General features: G+C 31.7%; 1 protein-coding gene across 1 annotated transcript; it reads left to right on the top strand.

The window, feature by feature from the left end:
* Positions 1-15902: 15902 nt before the first annotated feature.
* Positions 15903-16967, top strand: LOC144997876 (Pathogenesis-related thaumatin superfamily protein). Its single transcript, XM_078957734.1, has 2 exons — positions 15903-16033; positions 16126-16967. Exons 1-2 carry the CDS (start codon positions 15967-15969, stop codon positions 16797-16799), a joined length of 741 nt encoding a protein of 246 aa, XP_078813860.1. The 5' UTR covers positions 15903-15966; the 3' UTR covers positions 16800-16967.
* Positions 16968-18023: the final 1056 nt, after the last annotated feature.

Here is an 18023-nt window from a genome sequence, read left to right as displayed (position 1 = left end):
ATAAGCCATATCATTGTAACAATAAAACAATATTACAAGTGTATTTTTAATTTCTTACTTTTTTGTTACAATATGGACCAACCATACAAGTATAAGGATAAAAAGACCATCTTTGGCTCCATGCTTTGATGCATAATCATATTTGCATTCATGGGAGGTGTAGATACTCGTTAACTTACTAGCAGAAAACATATATTCCCTTTCAAAAATAGTTTTATGGAAACTGATAGTATTGATTTGGGTCCACACGACCTTTTTATAAGATATTTGACAAAAAATCAATATAATTTTCTGAAGATTTTTCATAATTATTCAAGTAATATAATAATAAACATCTATATTGTAACTACATCAAATTGAAGATGGAAAAGAATATATGAACCATCAAATGTGTACTTTGAATGAAAATGGGGACTAAATTGGCCATCCAATCTCTCACTTGCATCCATCACTTGTTTTTTTTGCTTCTGTAAGTCAACATCAAGATGAAAAACATAGAAAAAGTCAAAGATTTGGCCAATAAGATTTCTTCTAAATTTTAATCAGGTGAAATAAAAATAGAACAGAAACTGAAAAAGAATAAGAAGAATGACAAAGGAGAAGAAGAGGAATGTAGAACAGATTTGGATGATGGAATTTAGTATGTATTTGTAGGTATATGTACATGTTAGTGCTAGAGTGGTATGTACAGACTTTATAGAAATCACAAATTGAAATAGTGGTACGGACTACACAAACAAACGTTGTAGAAGATGATTTCAAATGGAGTATTATATACCCAATTATCATACTCCGAATAAAAAATTGAACACCGGTGTGTAATATGGTTCAGTGAATCAGAATAATTCAAAGTCGCTTTTGACATTCCAAATATCGGGACACATTGGCCTTATCAAAATCATAAATCGATGTGTCGGCGTATTCAATAATAAGCAATGTAATCTATGCACATTAGCTTATTCACAGCAAAGCCCTAATTTATAAGCGAATAACACATACAAAATTAGACATGAATTCAATACCTACTGATACTTGAAATTGAGGCTTGATGCTCCCACATACTTGAAATTGAGGATTGACACTTCAATTGATGGCCATCGGTGATAAGAGGAGGGGGGATGTGTGGATGACGATTTTTCTGTCGTGAAGAACATGGTTAGGAATTTTCAGGGCGTGAAGGTTGGCAATGTAGCTTGCCGGTGGTGGTAGCCGGTAGAGGGCTAAGAGGGAAGAAGGTTAAGAGGGAAGAGGGTGACGCCGTGAGGGAGACCGGAAGATAGGAGGAGGGGGAGATGAGCTCGATTTTTTGGGGAGGAGAAAGGTCAATCTGGGATGGATTGATCGAGGTTCAAGGGAATCATTTTTTTTTATTGATTCACGATTTCTAGAAAAAAAAGAATGACATTTAATTTGAATATAATATGTAAAGGGTATTTTTGTAAATTTATTTGTATTTATGATTTTTAAATATAATTTTTGATAGTAATTTGATTAATATTTCATTAAATTATAGGATTGGATATATATGAGAATTTAATATATTAAAAAGGATATATAGGTAATTTCGAATTTTAGAAGGATATAGACGTAATTCTTAATGTTTGCAAGGATATATGTGAAATTTTCTTTTTTTTAAATAAAGAAAAAAGAATTAAAAGAAACAAACCATCAGTTTCTTCTACCCATTAAGACTATTTTTTTATTTTTATTATTATTTTTGTTTTTTTATTATTAACTAGACAACCCAACTAAATCTAAGTTTTATAAATCATCAGCAATATATGAACTTAACCAAACCCAATTTTCTATTTTAAAGTTAATTTCACTTCATGATTAAAACTTCTTGCCCTTAATTTGCAAGTATTACAGTTATACTCTATCTATACATGAAAAAGTATAAATTTTGGTATCTCTTTTAAATCTTAAATAAAGATAAATATATTTTTTTTATCTAAATAAAACACAGGCACAAAATAATAAGTTGACATAAGGAAATAATTATAATACTAGAATTTTAGATAATAAGATGAAATCGATAATTTTATATTTATAAAGATGTGTAAAATTGAAATAAACAACAAATTACAAACAAATATGTGAAATACAAAATCACTTTAAGGATGTATCTTACAAATAAAAAGTTAAATAGTGCCATATCTTACAAACACATATAAATACAAAACTACATAATGAAATAGCATATAAAGGCATTACAAAAATAAAACACAAATTGAGCTATAATCAACTTTCATAAAACTTTGACAATAGATAGTGTTTCTTATTCTTCACGTGACAAGTGCTCCATTTTTAATGGTATATTCAAATGCACAAGTTGCATATTCTTTAGCTCCCTTTCCTCCATTTTGATATATTTCTCTCCTTTTCACTATCTCTAGTAGGCCCCGGTGCGTGGAGTTCTATAACACTTTCGTTAGAAGCATTGAAATTTTATTTTCTTTTGATATTGTCCATGATGAGTCACACAACTCTTCTGATTTTGTCGTGGGACATGCACTTGTGACAATCACACATGTACTTGTCAAAGTACTCCAAAAAGATGGTTGAAACGACACCATATGAGATATGGACAGAGAAAAGTCCTAATTTTTCTTATATTAAAATATGGGGATGTGAGGCTATGTGAAACGTTAATAATTGAAAACGTTAGGTCCAAATTCTAAAGATTATAGATTTGTTGGATATTCTAAAGTAACCATAAAATATTACTGCTACAACCTATTCGAAAACAAATTGTTTGGTACAAGGGATGCTAATTTCGAATCATGAGCGTTTCATTCCTTACTCTGAAACCATTGTGATTTACTTTATTCATTTGGCGTTGGACGCCCACTAGCAAAGGATGATCTAATTAATTTAGGTGCTGTTTGTTTTTTCGAAGCGAAAATTCATGAAGTCGGCAGACCACCTTTGCAATCCTCTGTAGCAGAAGAGGTGGAACAAACGGCTGCAGCCTATAATAAAAACCATGTTTGTTTTTTAACATCTGCAGTAAACTAAAATTTAAATAAACTAATTTTATAAATTGAAAATAGTTCTCAACATTGAAATTTAATGATTCTAGTCTTAAAACATTGAAATAATAATAACAAGAACATGTAAAAAAAACAAAAATATAAAACTTTTTTAAAAAAACATAAAAAATATAAAAGAAGCTAATAATTTTATTCTAGAAAAAAAAGCTAATTTTAAAAAACATTAAAAAAATAACAAAAAAATTAAGAAAGTATTGCAAACGCTGTCTAAAAAGTTCGTAAAAAATTACACACGTTAAAAAAAATGTAACTGAAATTGAAAATATTATTAATAAAACAGTAAAAAAAAATTAATCAAGTTAAAAAAATCCTGGAAATTATAAAAATAAATTGTATCACATCCGTAAATAAAAATTTAAGAAAATCAAAGTTTAAAAAAAAAAAAAAAAAAAAAAAAAAAAAAAAAAAAAGTTATACAAAAATTCTTAAAAAAACACTTAGAAAAAATGAAAGCTGAAGAGGTTAGAAGAGGCAAGTCAAGTGTTGCGCCACGCAGCACACGTGCAGAGGTTTTGTAGTCTGAAGTCTTCCAAAAAAACAAACTGCTGCGAGAGGAAAAGTAATGCGCGTGTGCTGCACCGCGCAACAATAAGTGGTTTGAAGAGGTTTTTATAGAAAAACAAACAACACCTTAGAGTAGGAGAGTGGGGATTTGTACCTCACTGACATGCCAATGTATACAATTTATACATGTAACATGATTAAAATTAATTAATGTTTTAAAACCTGGGTTTTTGGTTGACCCATTATGATGCGGGTTCACGGGTCAACCGGTTCAACCGGTTGAACCGCCGGGTCAACCTGATTTATGGTCTTTTTCTATTTTTATATATTTTTACTTTCATACATAATGCATAAACATATAAAACCAATAATTTAATGTCCACAAAGTTTAAATATTTAAAAACATTGAAAAACATTGAAGAAACCGCAAACAGCTCGTTGTTTTGGTGTTCGCTACTTGTTTCCAACTATCCAAACCTTATTAAAACGGGTCAATCAGGTTTTAACCGGTTCAACATAAGCGGTTGAACCGCGGTTTAGAGGAAACCCGTCCGGTTCGATCCGGTTCGTATTTTTACAAAAAAATCGGTCTCAATTAACCCGCCTTCTACCCCGGGTCACGGTCCAACCGGTTGAACCGGCTGGGTCAACCCGGGTTTTAAAACATTGTTTTTGATATAAAAGAGAGAAAACCTATGGTCAACGTGCATTAACTACGGTCAAAGTGCATCTTGGTCAAAAAATACCACTTATCCTATTTTAGCCATTAAAACCGTAAGTTTCTTAGGAAAACCTATGCTCAACATGAATTAACTACAGTCAACGTAACAAAAAAAGGAATACTATTTCGGGCAATGAGCTACAATTTCAGGGATCGTCTACTCTTTCGGGGCATATCGGCCCATAGTACATAAGTTTTAGTTTTTAGATTTCTTCATTTTGACTATTCTTTCAAGTTTTTGGCCATTATTTTATCTCAGTGAACCCTTCAAATAACAACCATGTATGTTTCGATTCTTGTTGTAATTTTAGCTTATTCTTGATTGGGACTAGGTTTTATACATATAATCTTTAAAAAAAATAGGAAAAAAACATAAAACCGTAGGCTTCATAGGAAACCTACGATGTACAAGTAGACAATGCATAAATTGTGCATCGAATGCTTGTACATCATAGTTATCGTAATAACCTTTTTTTTTTTTTTGCTTGCAAGTTGTATATAATTATATTATCATGGACATATGATGATTTAAAAAAAAAAAAAAAAGGACACCGAGGTTTCATAAGAACCTACGGTGTACAAGCAGTTAATGTACAATTTGTGAATCGACAACTTGTACACCGTAGGTTGTTATGAAACCTATGGTTTTGGTATTTTTTTTTTTTTTTTTTCATTGTGGTTTTCCTTTTTTGCAAGATTCTAAATAAGTTGCTTGTAAATTATATATAATTGTATTATCGTAAGTCAACATTTGCCCACCTTATTCTTTTCATACCAACATCGAAATCTTTAATAGTATATGCTTTGCAGGTCTTTCAAAACATTACCTTCATTGTGTCGTTGTTTCTGAATTTAGCTGCAATGTTGAAATACAAATGGATACCACATATTCCATGAAAGGTGTGAGGAAATATATATGCATTGATGTCGCTATGGATGGAGAGATATAAATGTAAGGTCCTCCGTGTGGCCGATACGTTCGTACAGTTTTTGAAAGAACCATGACCACGTCTGAATGAATACATTCACTTTTGCATATGGCATAAGCAACCAACATCATTTGGTTATGTTCGTCAATCATCACTACAAGCAACATCGTACCATTAAATCCACCATTTAGATGGCCAACATCAATTATTAAGGCTGACCTGTAATATTTGAGGAAGGCTAGTACGTACAATAATTTATAATTGCATTAAAAAATAATGAGCAGGATTCATATGTAATATTTTTTATAAAAAAATATTACTACTTATCGAGTAACCAAGCACGATATACATGAACTCAAACCGATCTTCCTCAACTGTTTTAATTTGAGTAACCGTTCTTGGATTAGGTGACGAAGTTGTGCACATACGTTGGGAGTTTGGTAAATGAGTCTTCTTTAGTACTTCTTAACAACAACAACGTATATTGTTTTGCCCGCCAAGTCTGCTGGTATGTGATATTGATTGAAAATTTCGAATTGATGTCCCTGACAATTTCATTACCCCGGTAAACTCTCTAATAATCTCCGGCCATAACCTCAACGATAAAGTGGCCGAGAACTTTTTTCTTTGATTGTCGATGATTACTTGATTAGACTGCAAGTTTGTCGCAAGACATGTGTGTTGGTCAACAAGTTTTGTGACTTGATAACCACTAGTTGATTTGATTCCCCTTGCCCTAATAATCCAAGAACGATTTTCAACCAAACAAGCGACCTCAAACCTTTCTTTACTCGATCTGATATGCTTATACTGCCTACCCTCTGCCATGCATTTTGTTCCAATTGCAAGCTTAAGCAACTCTTTGTTATCAAACACATGCAGAACCTTGATATATTGACTTATGTCTATCCTATGAGATGGAATGTTCACATCAACATCTACGTGACACGAAGGCAATGAGGCCATACCATGAAACATAGTATATGAATAAATAAGTTTAGGTTCATCATCCGATTCTTTTCCATTAGAATTACTATAAATCCAACTTGTCATAATCCACAAACTCATCGTATCCTTTTAGTTCACCATCATTTAAAAAATGAACTTCTTCTTTTCCGGATTCATTACCAACCTTATTAACCACTCCTAGTGGTTTGTGGTCGAACTTATGATGTGTACCCACATCATTAACATATGTACCGATATCATCATCACCAATGTACTTATAATTATGTGGTTCCACATACATAATCGGTTTTGACACTACGCTTACATTTTCAACAACACCATGATATTGAGATATATTTGTACATATACATGTACCTATTGGGTTGTTGCTCCCTTTTCGGATATATATGTTAGCTGGAGATGCGTTTCCTCTATCAACAACTTCGTTACCCCCAACACCTTCTTCAATCACCACATACACAAACGCATGTTTATCTCCAACGATATTTATTACCTTGATCAGCTTTCTAATATCATGATCATCAACAATACCACAACAATATAGTTACCTGGGATGTTGTTAAGACATACTCGCTTTTGATTCTTCGGAAATACCAATCTACTTTTCACAAAATAAACAAATTCAGTAAATGTGGTGGTCTCGTAAAATTCAATACCGTAATAAAACATTCGCGGAATATATCTCAACGGCCATACATATGATAGTTGGGATTAACAAACTCCCATCTTACGTCAATGATAAGCATTAAGTAATACAAAATACTCGGTTGAACTCATTCTATGATTTTTGAAAGAAAACAAGCTAAAGAAGAAAAATCACAAACTTTTAATCTAATAAATATGATTCATCTAATATATAATATGTACAATATAGTAGTCTACAAAAAAGTACTCAAAAAAAAAAATCCTACATTATTTGTCTTAATTTTGCTTTAGCCTTCAACTAAGTTAAATTTAGGTCGTGGCTTCTCTTATATGAGGCTTAAAAAGTATCTTGCGCCTTCATTTTGCTTCTTTTGCTTCCGGTTTTTTGTTTAGCCCCCCCCCCCCCCCCACCCCACCCCCCCCACACACACACAAATAGCCACAAAGGTTATGGGAACAAGGTGATTCCACTCATCAACATCTGTAGTTGATATCAATAAATTTGTTCCAGTTCTTCGACCTACTTCTAATTTTTCGTCTATTAATGACACAGATGGTCACTTCTAAAAAAAGAAAAATGGTAGAGAAATAGAGGACAATTATAGTATGAAAATGAACGTTTTTCTTTTTTATTAAACAATTTTTTACCACTGTAGAAAACCAACTGACGCAACCCAAAAAGTTGTATTATATATATATATATATATATATATATATATATATATATATATATATATATATATATATATATATATATGTAAAAAGTGAATATACCCTTAAGGTATATATAAACTTAGGTACCCAAACACATCATAATACATCGTTTTGTTTGATATATTTATTAGAATGTTCTTAAACTTCAACCCCCAACGTTATTTACTTTCAATATTTTTAAAATTTCACTATTATCTTTCTCTTTTATCATATTTTTTTGTCGAACACCTATTAAGCTTTATATATTGTCGATGAAAATGGAAATTATTTAAGAGAAAGATAAATGTGTAATTTATAAAAATCATGGAAGTAAATCAAGTTAGAAGTTAAATTACATGAACATTGTACACTTAGATTATATTATATAATATAAAACGATGTAGTATGGTGAGTTTGGGTACCTAAGCTTATATACCCTTAAGGATATATTCACTTTTCCATATATATATATATATATATATATATATATATATATATATATATATATATATATATATATATATATATATATATAAAGTGAATATACCTAACAACCTTATATAAGTTTAGGTACCTAACTTCATAATACTACATCGGTTTGTATCATATTTACATTGTAATTGCCTAAGGTTCTTAAACTTCAACCCCATAACTTGATTACTTCCAAAATCTTTGGATTTTCACCAATATCTTTCTTTTACATCACGTCTTTCTATCGAATACCACCTGATGGGCTTCATATCCTACCGCTACAAATGAAAGGATGTAGGAGAAATATAATGATGAACTTCCAATTTTTTTTGAAGTAAATCAAGTTTAGGTATGAAGTTTAAGAACTTTTGATGATTGCAATGAAAATTTGATGCAAAATAATGTAGTTTGATGAAGTTAGGTACCTAAACTTGTATAAGGTTGTTAGGTATATTCACTTTACCCTATATATATATATATATATATATATATATATATATATATATATATATATATATATATATATATATATATATATATGAAAAAGTTTAATAGAGAACCATAATTATTGGTTATTCAATAAACCAAATCTTTTTTTCAATTTCTAAAGCTTATTTTTTATCGAAAAAAATCTAAAAATATTTAAATTTATATATTAACATTGTAAATGTGAAAAATATTTTTCGGATTCACCGAGTTAATCCGGATTCACCTTGTGAATTTTCAAAGATTCACATTGTGAATTTGACGTAAAAAAATCGAATTTTATATCATTGGAAAAATGATAAAAAGTTATAAATTTCTGTATTTTTAGTTTTTTTTTTTAATTCTCTATTAAACCTCACCCTATATATATATATATATATATATATATATATATATATATATATATATATATATATATATATATATATATATAAGCATTTAGCCTTAAATGCTGAATTTTAAGAGGTACAACCTGTACTGCAATAAGTACGAGTATTTTATGCATAAAAAAGTAAATCTTATATCTATTAGATTAGTGTCTAAGTCCATAACTATATTTGGTATGTATTTGACCTGGTTGTGCATGGTCTTTTTGGGTTGCCTTCACCAAAGCAACTTGACATGATGATTTATGGAGAGAGAGGATATTATGGTTTATTAATATATTATACGAATAATATATTAAAAGAGAAATCATATTGTTTAATTAATATTGGTCAATAATTAATTAAGAAATTACTCATGTGGCTAAAAGAGATTAATTAAAACAAAGGGGACTGGTATTGTAATTATAGGATAATTGGTTTTGGGCTATGAATCCTTATGGACATAAGGGGGGATGAAATTAGGGTGGAAGCCCACCTTGAAATCGTCCAAGCCTTATTCCAGAAGATTCCCTGGACTGCTTAAGGCCTAAGCTATCCAATTAAGGTTTTAGATGAAACCCTAGCAGCTCAAGTATATAAGGAACCCCAGGGCTTTAGTGTTCGGCCACCAGAAGAAATATTAGTGTTACTGTTGCTGAAATTATGCCTCCTTCTCTCGTTTACATCATCTTCTTGCCTTGGTGTTTGTGAGCCATTAGAGGTATTACATTTGTGATACTAAGTTCTTGAAGATTGAAGATTCTTGCTACTATCAAGAGGTAATCATCTAAACTTGTTTATTTGATATTTAATTAGTTTTATAGTATGCTAGCTTAGGGTTTATAAGCTTTGGATGAATTACATGTACAATAGAGAAACCTAGATCCAAAGCTTTAGGGTTTTGCATGTGAACATAGGATGTTCTTTTGCTCAAAACCCATCAATATCTGGTCAAATGACAGGTTGTACCACCTCAATTAAAGGAATGAAGTATAAAACATATAGCCTGAAATACAATTACTCACTGCACAATTAAACGTTATCTACGTTCGTTTGACGAAGCCCTTCAATCATTTGACCCAACCCTCTTTAATCCTTTACGTTCAATGTTGAATCCTGATTCCCCCCTGTATCGGCAAATATCTCTCGAATATCACCCACCTTCCCCTATATCTGGCATGTTTCTTCCCTTTCTCCAAAAACCCAAGCGGCTCTCTTTTCAGAAAACCATTCCTTTGTTCCCCTTCTTTGTATACTACCTCATAGCCACTACAAACGTGAACATGAAAGAACCTTCGTATCTAGCTACAAGAATCAAGAAGCAATTTCGTATTTTATATTTTAATTTTGAATTCAATCTGCAGATCGTTTCCATTTGAGGTTAGATCGAAGCCCTAGAAAGCCGACCGACCACCTTTTACTTTGTTCGTCATCTTTGTTGCTTCGACTGCTACCACCATCTGTACCTTTCACCATGATGCTTCACTAACCATCTTCGCCTTCACGCCACCATAGGAAGCACTATGATCTCAAAATCTCTACTACCTATTCTCCCTTCTCCGACATCGGTCTCTTTGAATCACTTTTATTTTGACTTCTATTGTTGCGCATTGTCGCTTCATTTGCTACGGTGTCAAAAAGTCAAAGCCACCACCAACTATTTCCTCCGGGTGTTGCTAAATTGACACCCTTTAGACACCCAATAAACACTTTTATTAAAAGTCAACCTATAATAAACTATTTACATTTTACTTTTTCAAAAAACAATGCAAATTTAACCAATAAAAAAACCTTAAAAATCAATTAGGGTGTCCAAATGGAAAATTGGGGTGTCTTTTTAGCCAACCCCATTTCCTCCCCCCCCCCCCCCCCCCCCTTTATACACACACCCCAATAAAGACTTCTTCTACAACTGATTGGTCAGAAAACGAGAATGTAGCTAATGACCTTGCTTCTATATAGGTGTGTCAAGAAACGATTCCAGTAAATATATGGGTTTCAACCTTTCAGGTATCACTTATTTCTCCATCCCCCCCCCCTCTCACTCTTTCTCTCCTTATCCATGTGTTGTATCATTTTGTAACTATAATATTGGTTTTTTCATCCTAAAATGATACAACCAACTCTTGAATTTTGATTGTACTGGATTGTTGTATTATTGAACCTTCTGTAACAGGGTTTCTAGGATTCAATACCATCAAGGTTTCTCTCTCTCTCTCTCTCTCTCTGTCTGTCTCTCTCTCTCTCTCTCTCAACCTACTGCCCTCCTGAAAATTTAGGGCTTAAACAAGCTCAAATTATTCCTCATTTGGCAGTTTTGCTTCCTTAAAGCTTGAATTATGGGAACATTGGTCAAATTGAGGCTATGGTATGAGAGTGGTTGTCTTCAAGGACTTTCGCCACTGCAGATCCATCTATGCAACACTATTATGGAGTTTCAATGGAATTGTATGAATTAGGGCTTTGAATCCTTTCTTAGGTATGAATCACTATAATTAATATATGCTTTCTTCACATCTAATCATACTTTTGGTCATTTTTCTGCCTCAAATCCTAATGGAAATGGGCAAACCATTCCATATTTCTCTATAAATAAAAAGAAGATGATCCATGTTTAATTAAGAGCACAGTTGCAACCAGATGGAATCTTTATCGTATCCTTAGGGTTTTTCTGTGAACATTAACCAATTACAATGCATCGTAACTTATAACAATCTATTTATTATGCACTCAAAATGTGCATGGAAGAATTTATATATAGGAAATATTGCATTTTTATTTGATTATTTAACATTATATTTGCTTGATCATGTCAATATCCAACAGATTGACTATAAATTGAATTTTATCTTAGTTTTCATTTCCATGTCCAGTCTGAAATTGTGCAAATATTTATTTGTTGGTGTAGATCATTCAGATCTTAAATTACAATGATGGTGTTGATGGAGAAAAAGGTGGTAATCATGCAGCTTCAATAGGGATCCAACTAAACCTCAACTTAGTGTTGTGCCTGTATGTGGTGATATAGGCGTTTGTGGGACTCTGAACAAATGACTTTGTTGAGATAAAGGTTTGTTCATTCAATACTTTCAATAATTTTCCTCATCTTTTGGTTCTTTCCATAAAGAGTTGTACATTATCAGCACACCGGTGAAAAATTAATTATTGTTGGACAATGGCAAGGCTATTGCAATTGAAGGTGGGTCACTTGACCCACCTAAACAAAAAAAATTGTGTTACAACTAATTAATAGAAAAAATTAAGACCTAGTTTGAAATTTGTAGATGACCAACCTTAATTTATTTGTCATGGACTTTTAGTCCATTTTTTGTATTTCAATGGTCTAATTTTAGTTTATTTCAAATAATTTCTACCAAAAATTAACCCAATACCTTTTAAAATTAAATAAAGAAAAAAAATACAAGCTGAATGTGAATTGTCCGTTCGTTTGTAGCAAATATGTATGACGCAATCACACAAATCGTAAGGAACGGCCGAAGACAGAAGTCACTCCTATTGATCACTCGATCAAGCCGCTTGTTCGCCTCACTCCAGTCGCCGACAACCTCACATTCACATTAGTCCCTGCCTGCAATCCACATTGCTTTCTTCTTCGCATCGAGTTTTAACTTTGAAGGTTCTCAATTGTGAGCTTGTGATTGATAATGATTGCCTTCTACGGTTTTACACTTCTTCGAATCTTCTTCATAGTTACGAATACATATAAAGAAATCAAAAGTTAAAGACATAATCAATTTAATACGTAATCTCTAATATTGACGCCAATGATAAGAACATTTATTTTCACTTCTGAACAATAGGTTTTGTGTGGTAGGTTTCACCACTTCTTGTGGTATGCTTTAATATGGATTGTCTTGAATTCAATCAATCGTGAAATTAATATAGTTTTATTTGATTGTTTTTGTTTCCCAACTTAGTGGATATTTTAGTGATATATATTGAAAAAGTGTTTTAGATAGTATTAGTAATGATACGATTGTGGATATATATCAAGATATATATCAAGATATTAGAACTTTTCGGGTGCAATTGTAATATCTTTAAAAAAAATGTTTATATGAATCTACCCATTACTAGTATTTTTTAGCTATGTCATTCCTATCGGGTTCACTTAAATAGTGACTCATGTAGGTTGTTGTTCTAGACTCGCCACTGTTGTTGGACCATCTGTGTTCAATTAAAAATGATATGGTTTCAAACTACTTTACCAAGATTCATGATTACAAGAAATGTTTTAGTCCATTCATTATTAAAATGGGCACATAGATTGCGGCTTTTGATTAAATTGTTGAGTAGAATACAATCATTTAATATGTGTGGTTGTTCAATTTGCAGATATACTTTCAGTTTTCTAATTTTTTTTAGGCTCTATATCTAATTACTTAGAAGATGGAGTGAATTTTATGTGAGGTGCAAACTGGGAGACATAGGCATCCAAAGGATCCATTAGGATGCTTTTACTACTGCTGCAACAAAATGAGTATATGGATGATAGATAATTTCTTTATACTCTTACTTTCTTTTTCTATGGATATGTAAGTTTTCCGACATACATGGATTTATATGGTATCGGAGCCGTTGGCTATGGGGGATTACCATGAATGATTGATATCATTTGTATGTGGTTGTAGAAATTTTTGATGAAGATGTGGAAATTTGACTAGCGTCAACCATCAGGTTTCAAATTACATATATGATAAATATATGTTTAGTTATGAAACTTCCTATTTTTGGATTATATTATTTAATATGATGTTTTTGGATATTTTGGTGCTTATATTTATGGTTTGTTTAGTAGCCTTGGGATGATCGTGGAGTTCTTTGAAGGCTAAGGGTATTTTGCTCAACCATGGCTACTACACCTTCAATAAGTTATCTTTTGAATTCCATATTTGACTTTAATAGAAAAAGTAGTCAACTACCTTTCTATTGGAGCAATATACTTTTAGGTTTTGGTTATTGGTTAAGAAAATGAGGGTACCCCCCCCCCCCCCTAATTGCGATAAAAATGTAATTGTTGTATTTATTATAAGTAACTAGATATTCAATATTATTTTCTCATTCTTTGTGAACCAGGTTAAGGCTTATTTGATCAATTCTTTTTCATAAAGTAAATAAGCGAACCATAAAAGTTAGGTGTTGTTTGTTTTTTTAAAAAAACCACTTCAAACCATTTATTGCTGCACCGCGCAGCACACGCGCAGCACTTGGCCATTCGCAGCTGTTTGTTTTTCAGAAGACTTCTGACTTAAAAACTGTTGCGCGTATGCTGCATGGCGCAGCACTAAACCAACTGCTTCAAACCTCTTCACACATTAGTTTAATTTACTGCAGCAGTCTGCAGACGTTAAAAAACAAACATATTTTTTATTACATGCTGCAGCCGTTTGTTCCTCCTCTTCTGCTACAGAGGATTGAAGAGGTGGTCCGTAGACTTCAAGCAATTTCTCTTCGAAAAAACAAACAACACCTTAATGTGGTTGAGGAATTATCATTGTAATTAACTAAAGTGGTTTAACAAAAATAATTCATATAAATAAACATGTAGGCCTCAATTTAAAAGGTGGTGTTTGCCTACTATTTTGAAAAAAATGTCTAAGAACATTTAACATACATAAATAATACAAATGTGTTAACATGCATAAACATAAATTAGTAACATCAAAAAATAATAAATATAAACATCCATCAAGTTTTAAAATAGTAGTTAGTTTAAATAGTATTAAAAACATGCATTGTTTATAAATTAGTAACATTATAAAAATAAATATAAACATCCATCACATTTTTAAATAGTAGTCAATTTAAATAGTATTAAAAACATGCATTATTTGTTGCTAGAAACAATGTATAATAGGTGGCTTGGAACCAATGCAAAAACTCATATCTAATCGGTTCCAAACTATAGGAAACGGAATCAGGATTGTTGATATCAGTTTTGGTACAAAAATTGTTGCTTTTTAACCAATTTTGATTCTAAACGGAGGTACCTCACTAATTGTAGCCTAGAATTATGCATTTTAACATAAAAATAATTTTAGGTACCAAAAATATAGGTAACACCATGAACGCCAATCACACCATTATAAAATAAAAAGAAATTGATATAAATCATAAATCTTAGTTGTTGTAACGAAATATTGGCTAAAAAGTTGATATCATTCAATGTTGGCAAATTAACTTGATTTTCTTTAAGGTTTACGAATGATAGTGAACCTTTTTATCTCTGGACGATCCTCCATTCTAAATGTCTAAATCCAAGAAGAGCGTCTACATTCACAAAAGTTTTCATCATGGAATATCTTCTTTGTAGATCTTGAGTTAGACATCAACAATTGAGTGGAAGAAGAAGAAGTAGTTATTGCAAGAGATCGAATATAGACGTCGTTCGTTTTTCTCTCTCTAAGCCCTAAATCGATATATAAAGGGTAATTTTGATATGTTTATTTCATGTCATTAAATATAATGTCATATCATTTGCCAACTAGTTGTATACCTAATGAATCTGGTTGCCTCTAATGAGAATTGAACAAAAGCGTAAGTCCGTTGGGTTTTTTTCAACAAACAAAACATGATTGTGATTTTTTGAATAGTTTTGAAACTTCGTTGGTCTTACAAGTCGTTTTCTAATATTTAATTACACATCATAAGCCATATCATTCGTTAATTTTCAATAGCCGGTTGACCTTAAATGAAATATGTAAGTTAGTTGAACTCTTTTAGACAAAAGGTTATTTTCGTTGAATTTTTTTAATAGAAAAAACATAATTAAAGTTTTTTAAACGGTTTAGAAACTTCATTGTTTATTATTTATTTTCCCATATGTTAATATAATTATAATGCTATTACATAGATATCTTAATGGATAAAAAGCAAAATATATTATTCGAGAATAAAGTACCTTCATATTATTGACAATTTGCCCCGTTTTATATAGTATCATAGTATAGGCTTTTCTTTTCGTCACTTTGGAAAAACCCTCCAGTAGAAGCAATGCATCTATGCACTCCTTTTTTACTCCCACAAAGTGAAAGCGACACACACACACACTCACCTCTATAAACTCCTTTACCAGTCACACCATCTGCAAACACTTTGCAGAAGCAACAATGGCGAAACCTTCTTATCCTCTCTTCATTCTACTCTGCATGTTCTTACGTTTCTTCATCACTTCATGTAATCTACAACGTCTTCAAATATCTCCATGTATAAAGCATAATCTTTAGTTGTTTTGCATATGTTTCACTGCTTTTGGTCTTTAATTGCAGATGGAGTTCAGTTGATTCTAGTCAACAACTGCAGGCAAAGCATATGGCCAGGTTTACAAGGCGGCGCAGGCCACCAGAGTCCCAAAGACGGTGGATTCCGATTGGGTGGTGCGGAGGAAGTAGTGGTTGATGTGCCGGATAAATGGTCAGGGAGAATATGGGCAAGGCAAGGTTGTGATTTTGACGGTAACGGTAAAGGTAGATGTGCCACCGGTGATTGTTCCGGGCAGTTACACTGCCAGGGTACAGGCGGTGAGCCACCAGCTACGGTGGTGGAAATGACATTAGGGTCTTCAAGCTCCCCCTTACACTTTTATGATGTGAGCTTGGTGGATGGATTTAACATTCCGGTTGCAATGGCGCCTGTTGGTGGTGGCGTAGGGTGTGGCAGGGCGTCATGTGAGGTTGATTTGAACGTGTGTTGTCCATCGGCGCTGGAAGTGAAGGCGGGAGGGCAAGTGGTGGGGTGTAAGAGTGCGTGTTTGGCAATGGCGTCTCCTAAGTATTGTTGTACAGGGGAGTATGCGAATCCAAAGACATGTAAACCTACGCTTTTTGCTAATTTGTTTAAAGCGATATGCCCTAAAGCGTATAGTTATGCTTTTGATGACTCTTCGAGTCTTAATAAGTGTCGGGCTTCACGATATGTGATCACATTTTGCCCACCGAAGTGACTTACTGATTTGTCTCGACTGTCGAATTGGGTGAGTCGTTTAGTTGCGGTCTTTTTTCCTTAGAGTTAATGATTCATGTGGGTATGTACGTCGTTTAATAGAACATGTACATTGTCGTATTTCAATATGCATTTAAATGAAGTAATGAGATTATATGTTTATTTATAATGGATCAAAACATTCGCCTCATAACTCACTTCTTTCTATAAATAAAGACATTCCTTCGAATACTGACCCAGATCCAGAAGAAAAAAAAAAAAGAGTTAGGGTAGTTAATTTAGTATTTGTTGAATAAAATATCGTATTTACTCAAATTTATTTTTAAAACATTTTAGAATCTTATTTTTATATTCTAAAATCATTATAACTTATTAATGAACAGTTTGACCATATTACACTTCAATGTTATGTCTACTAGCTAGATGTTCATGAAGATAAAAAGCAAACTTATCAAATACAAGAAATTATACATGCGACAAGATAAAGAAGAAATACTTCAAATGCAATTCTTTGCTCCGTAACATTCAATAATATTGCCTAGCTCTTCCATAGTAAAGGGAAATTTCCACTGTGCAATTTTTTTATCCTTTTTACCGTATTGAAGAAAAAATAAATCGCAAAAAAAATAAAATAAATTACCGTATTTAATAATATTGCCTAGCTCGGAATTATAAAACAAATTGTACTTTTACCGAAGAAAAAATAAAATTTTACAATTAGTTTATATTTTTTTTACGTTTTTATTTTACGTTAACTATTTTTTATTTATTTAAAAATATGTTTTTGTACAATACGCTATTATGTTGTTATAATCTTATACTATATTTTTATGTTACGTTAACGTCTTTAATTGGTTTAAAGCAAAACTACAAGTATTTTTTTGCGTAAAAATATTAAGAACATGATAACATAACGTAAAAAAATACTTGAATATTCGCTTTAAATCAACTAAAGATGTTAAGATAACGTAAAAATATATTTTATGATTTTAACAACGTAATAATATATTATATAAAAATGTATTTTTTAAATACATAAAAAAAACATAATCCACACACATATATATATATATATATATATATATATATATATATATATATATATATATAAAAGAAAATTACACATTTTTAAGATTACGTTTTTTTTATAATATGTTATTACGTTTTTTTATGTATTTAAATATTACTAAAAAATGTGTAACTTTTTTTTGTATATATTTATTTT

The sequence above is a fragment of the Lactuca saligna genome, chromosome 5 (genome assembly GCF_052625555.1).
Source record: "Lactuca saligna cultivar CGN05327 chromosome 5, ASM5262555v1, whole genome shotgun sequence".
Classification (NCBI taxonomy): Eukaryota; Viridiplantae; Streptophyta; class Magnoliopsida; order Asterales; family Asteraceae; genus Lactuca; species Lactuca saligna.
This window is presented reverse-complemented; position numbering and strand designations above follow the sequence as displayed.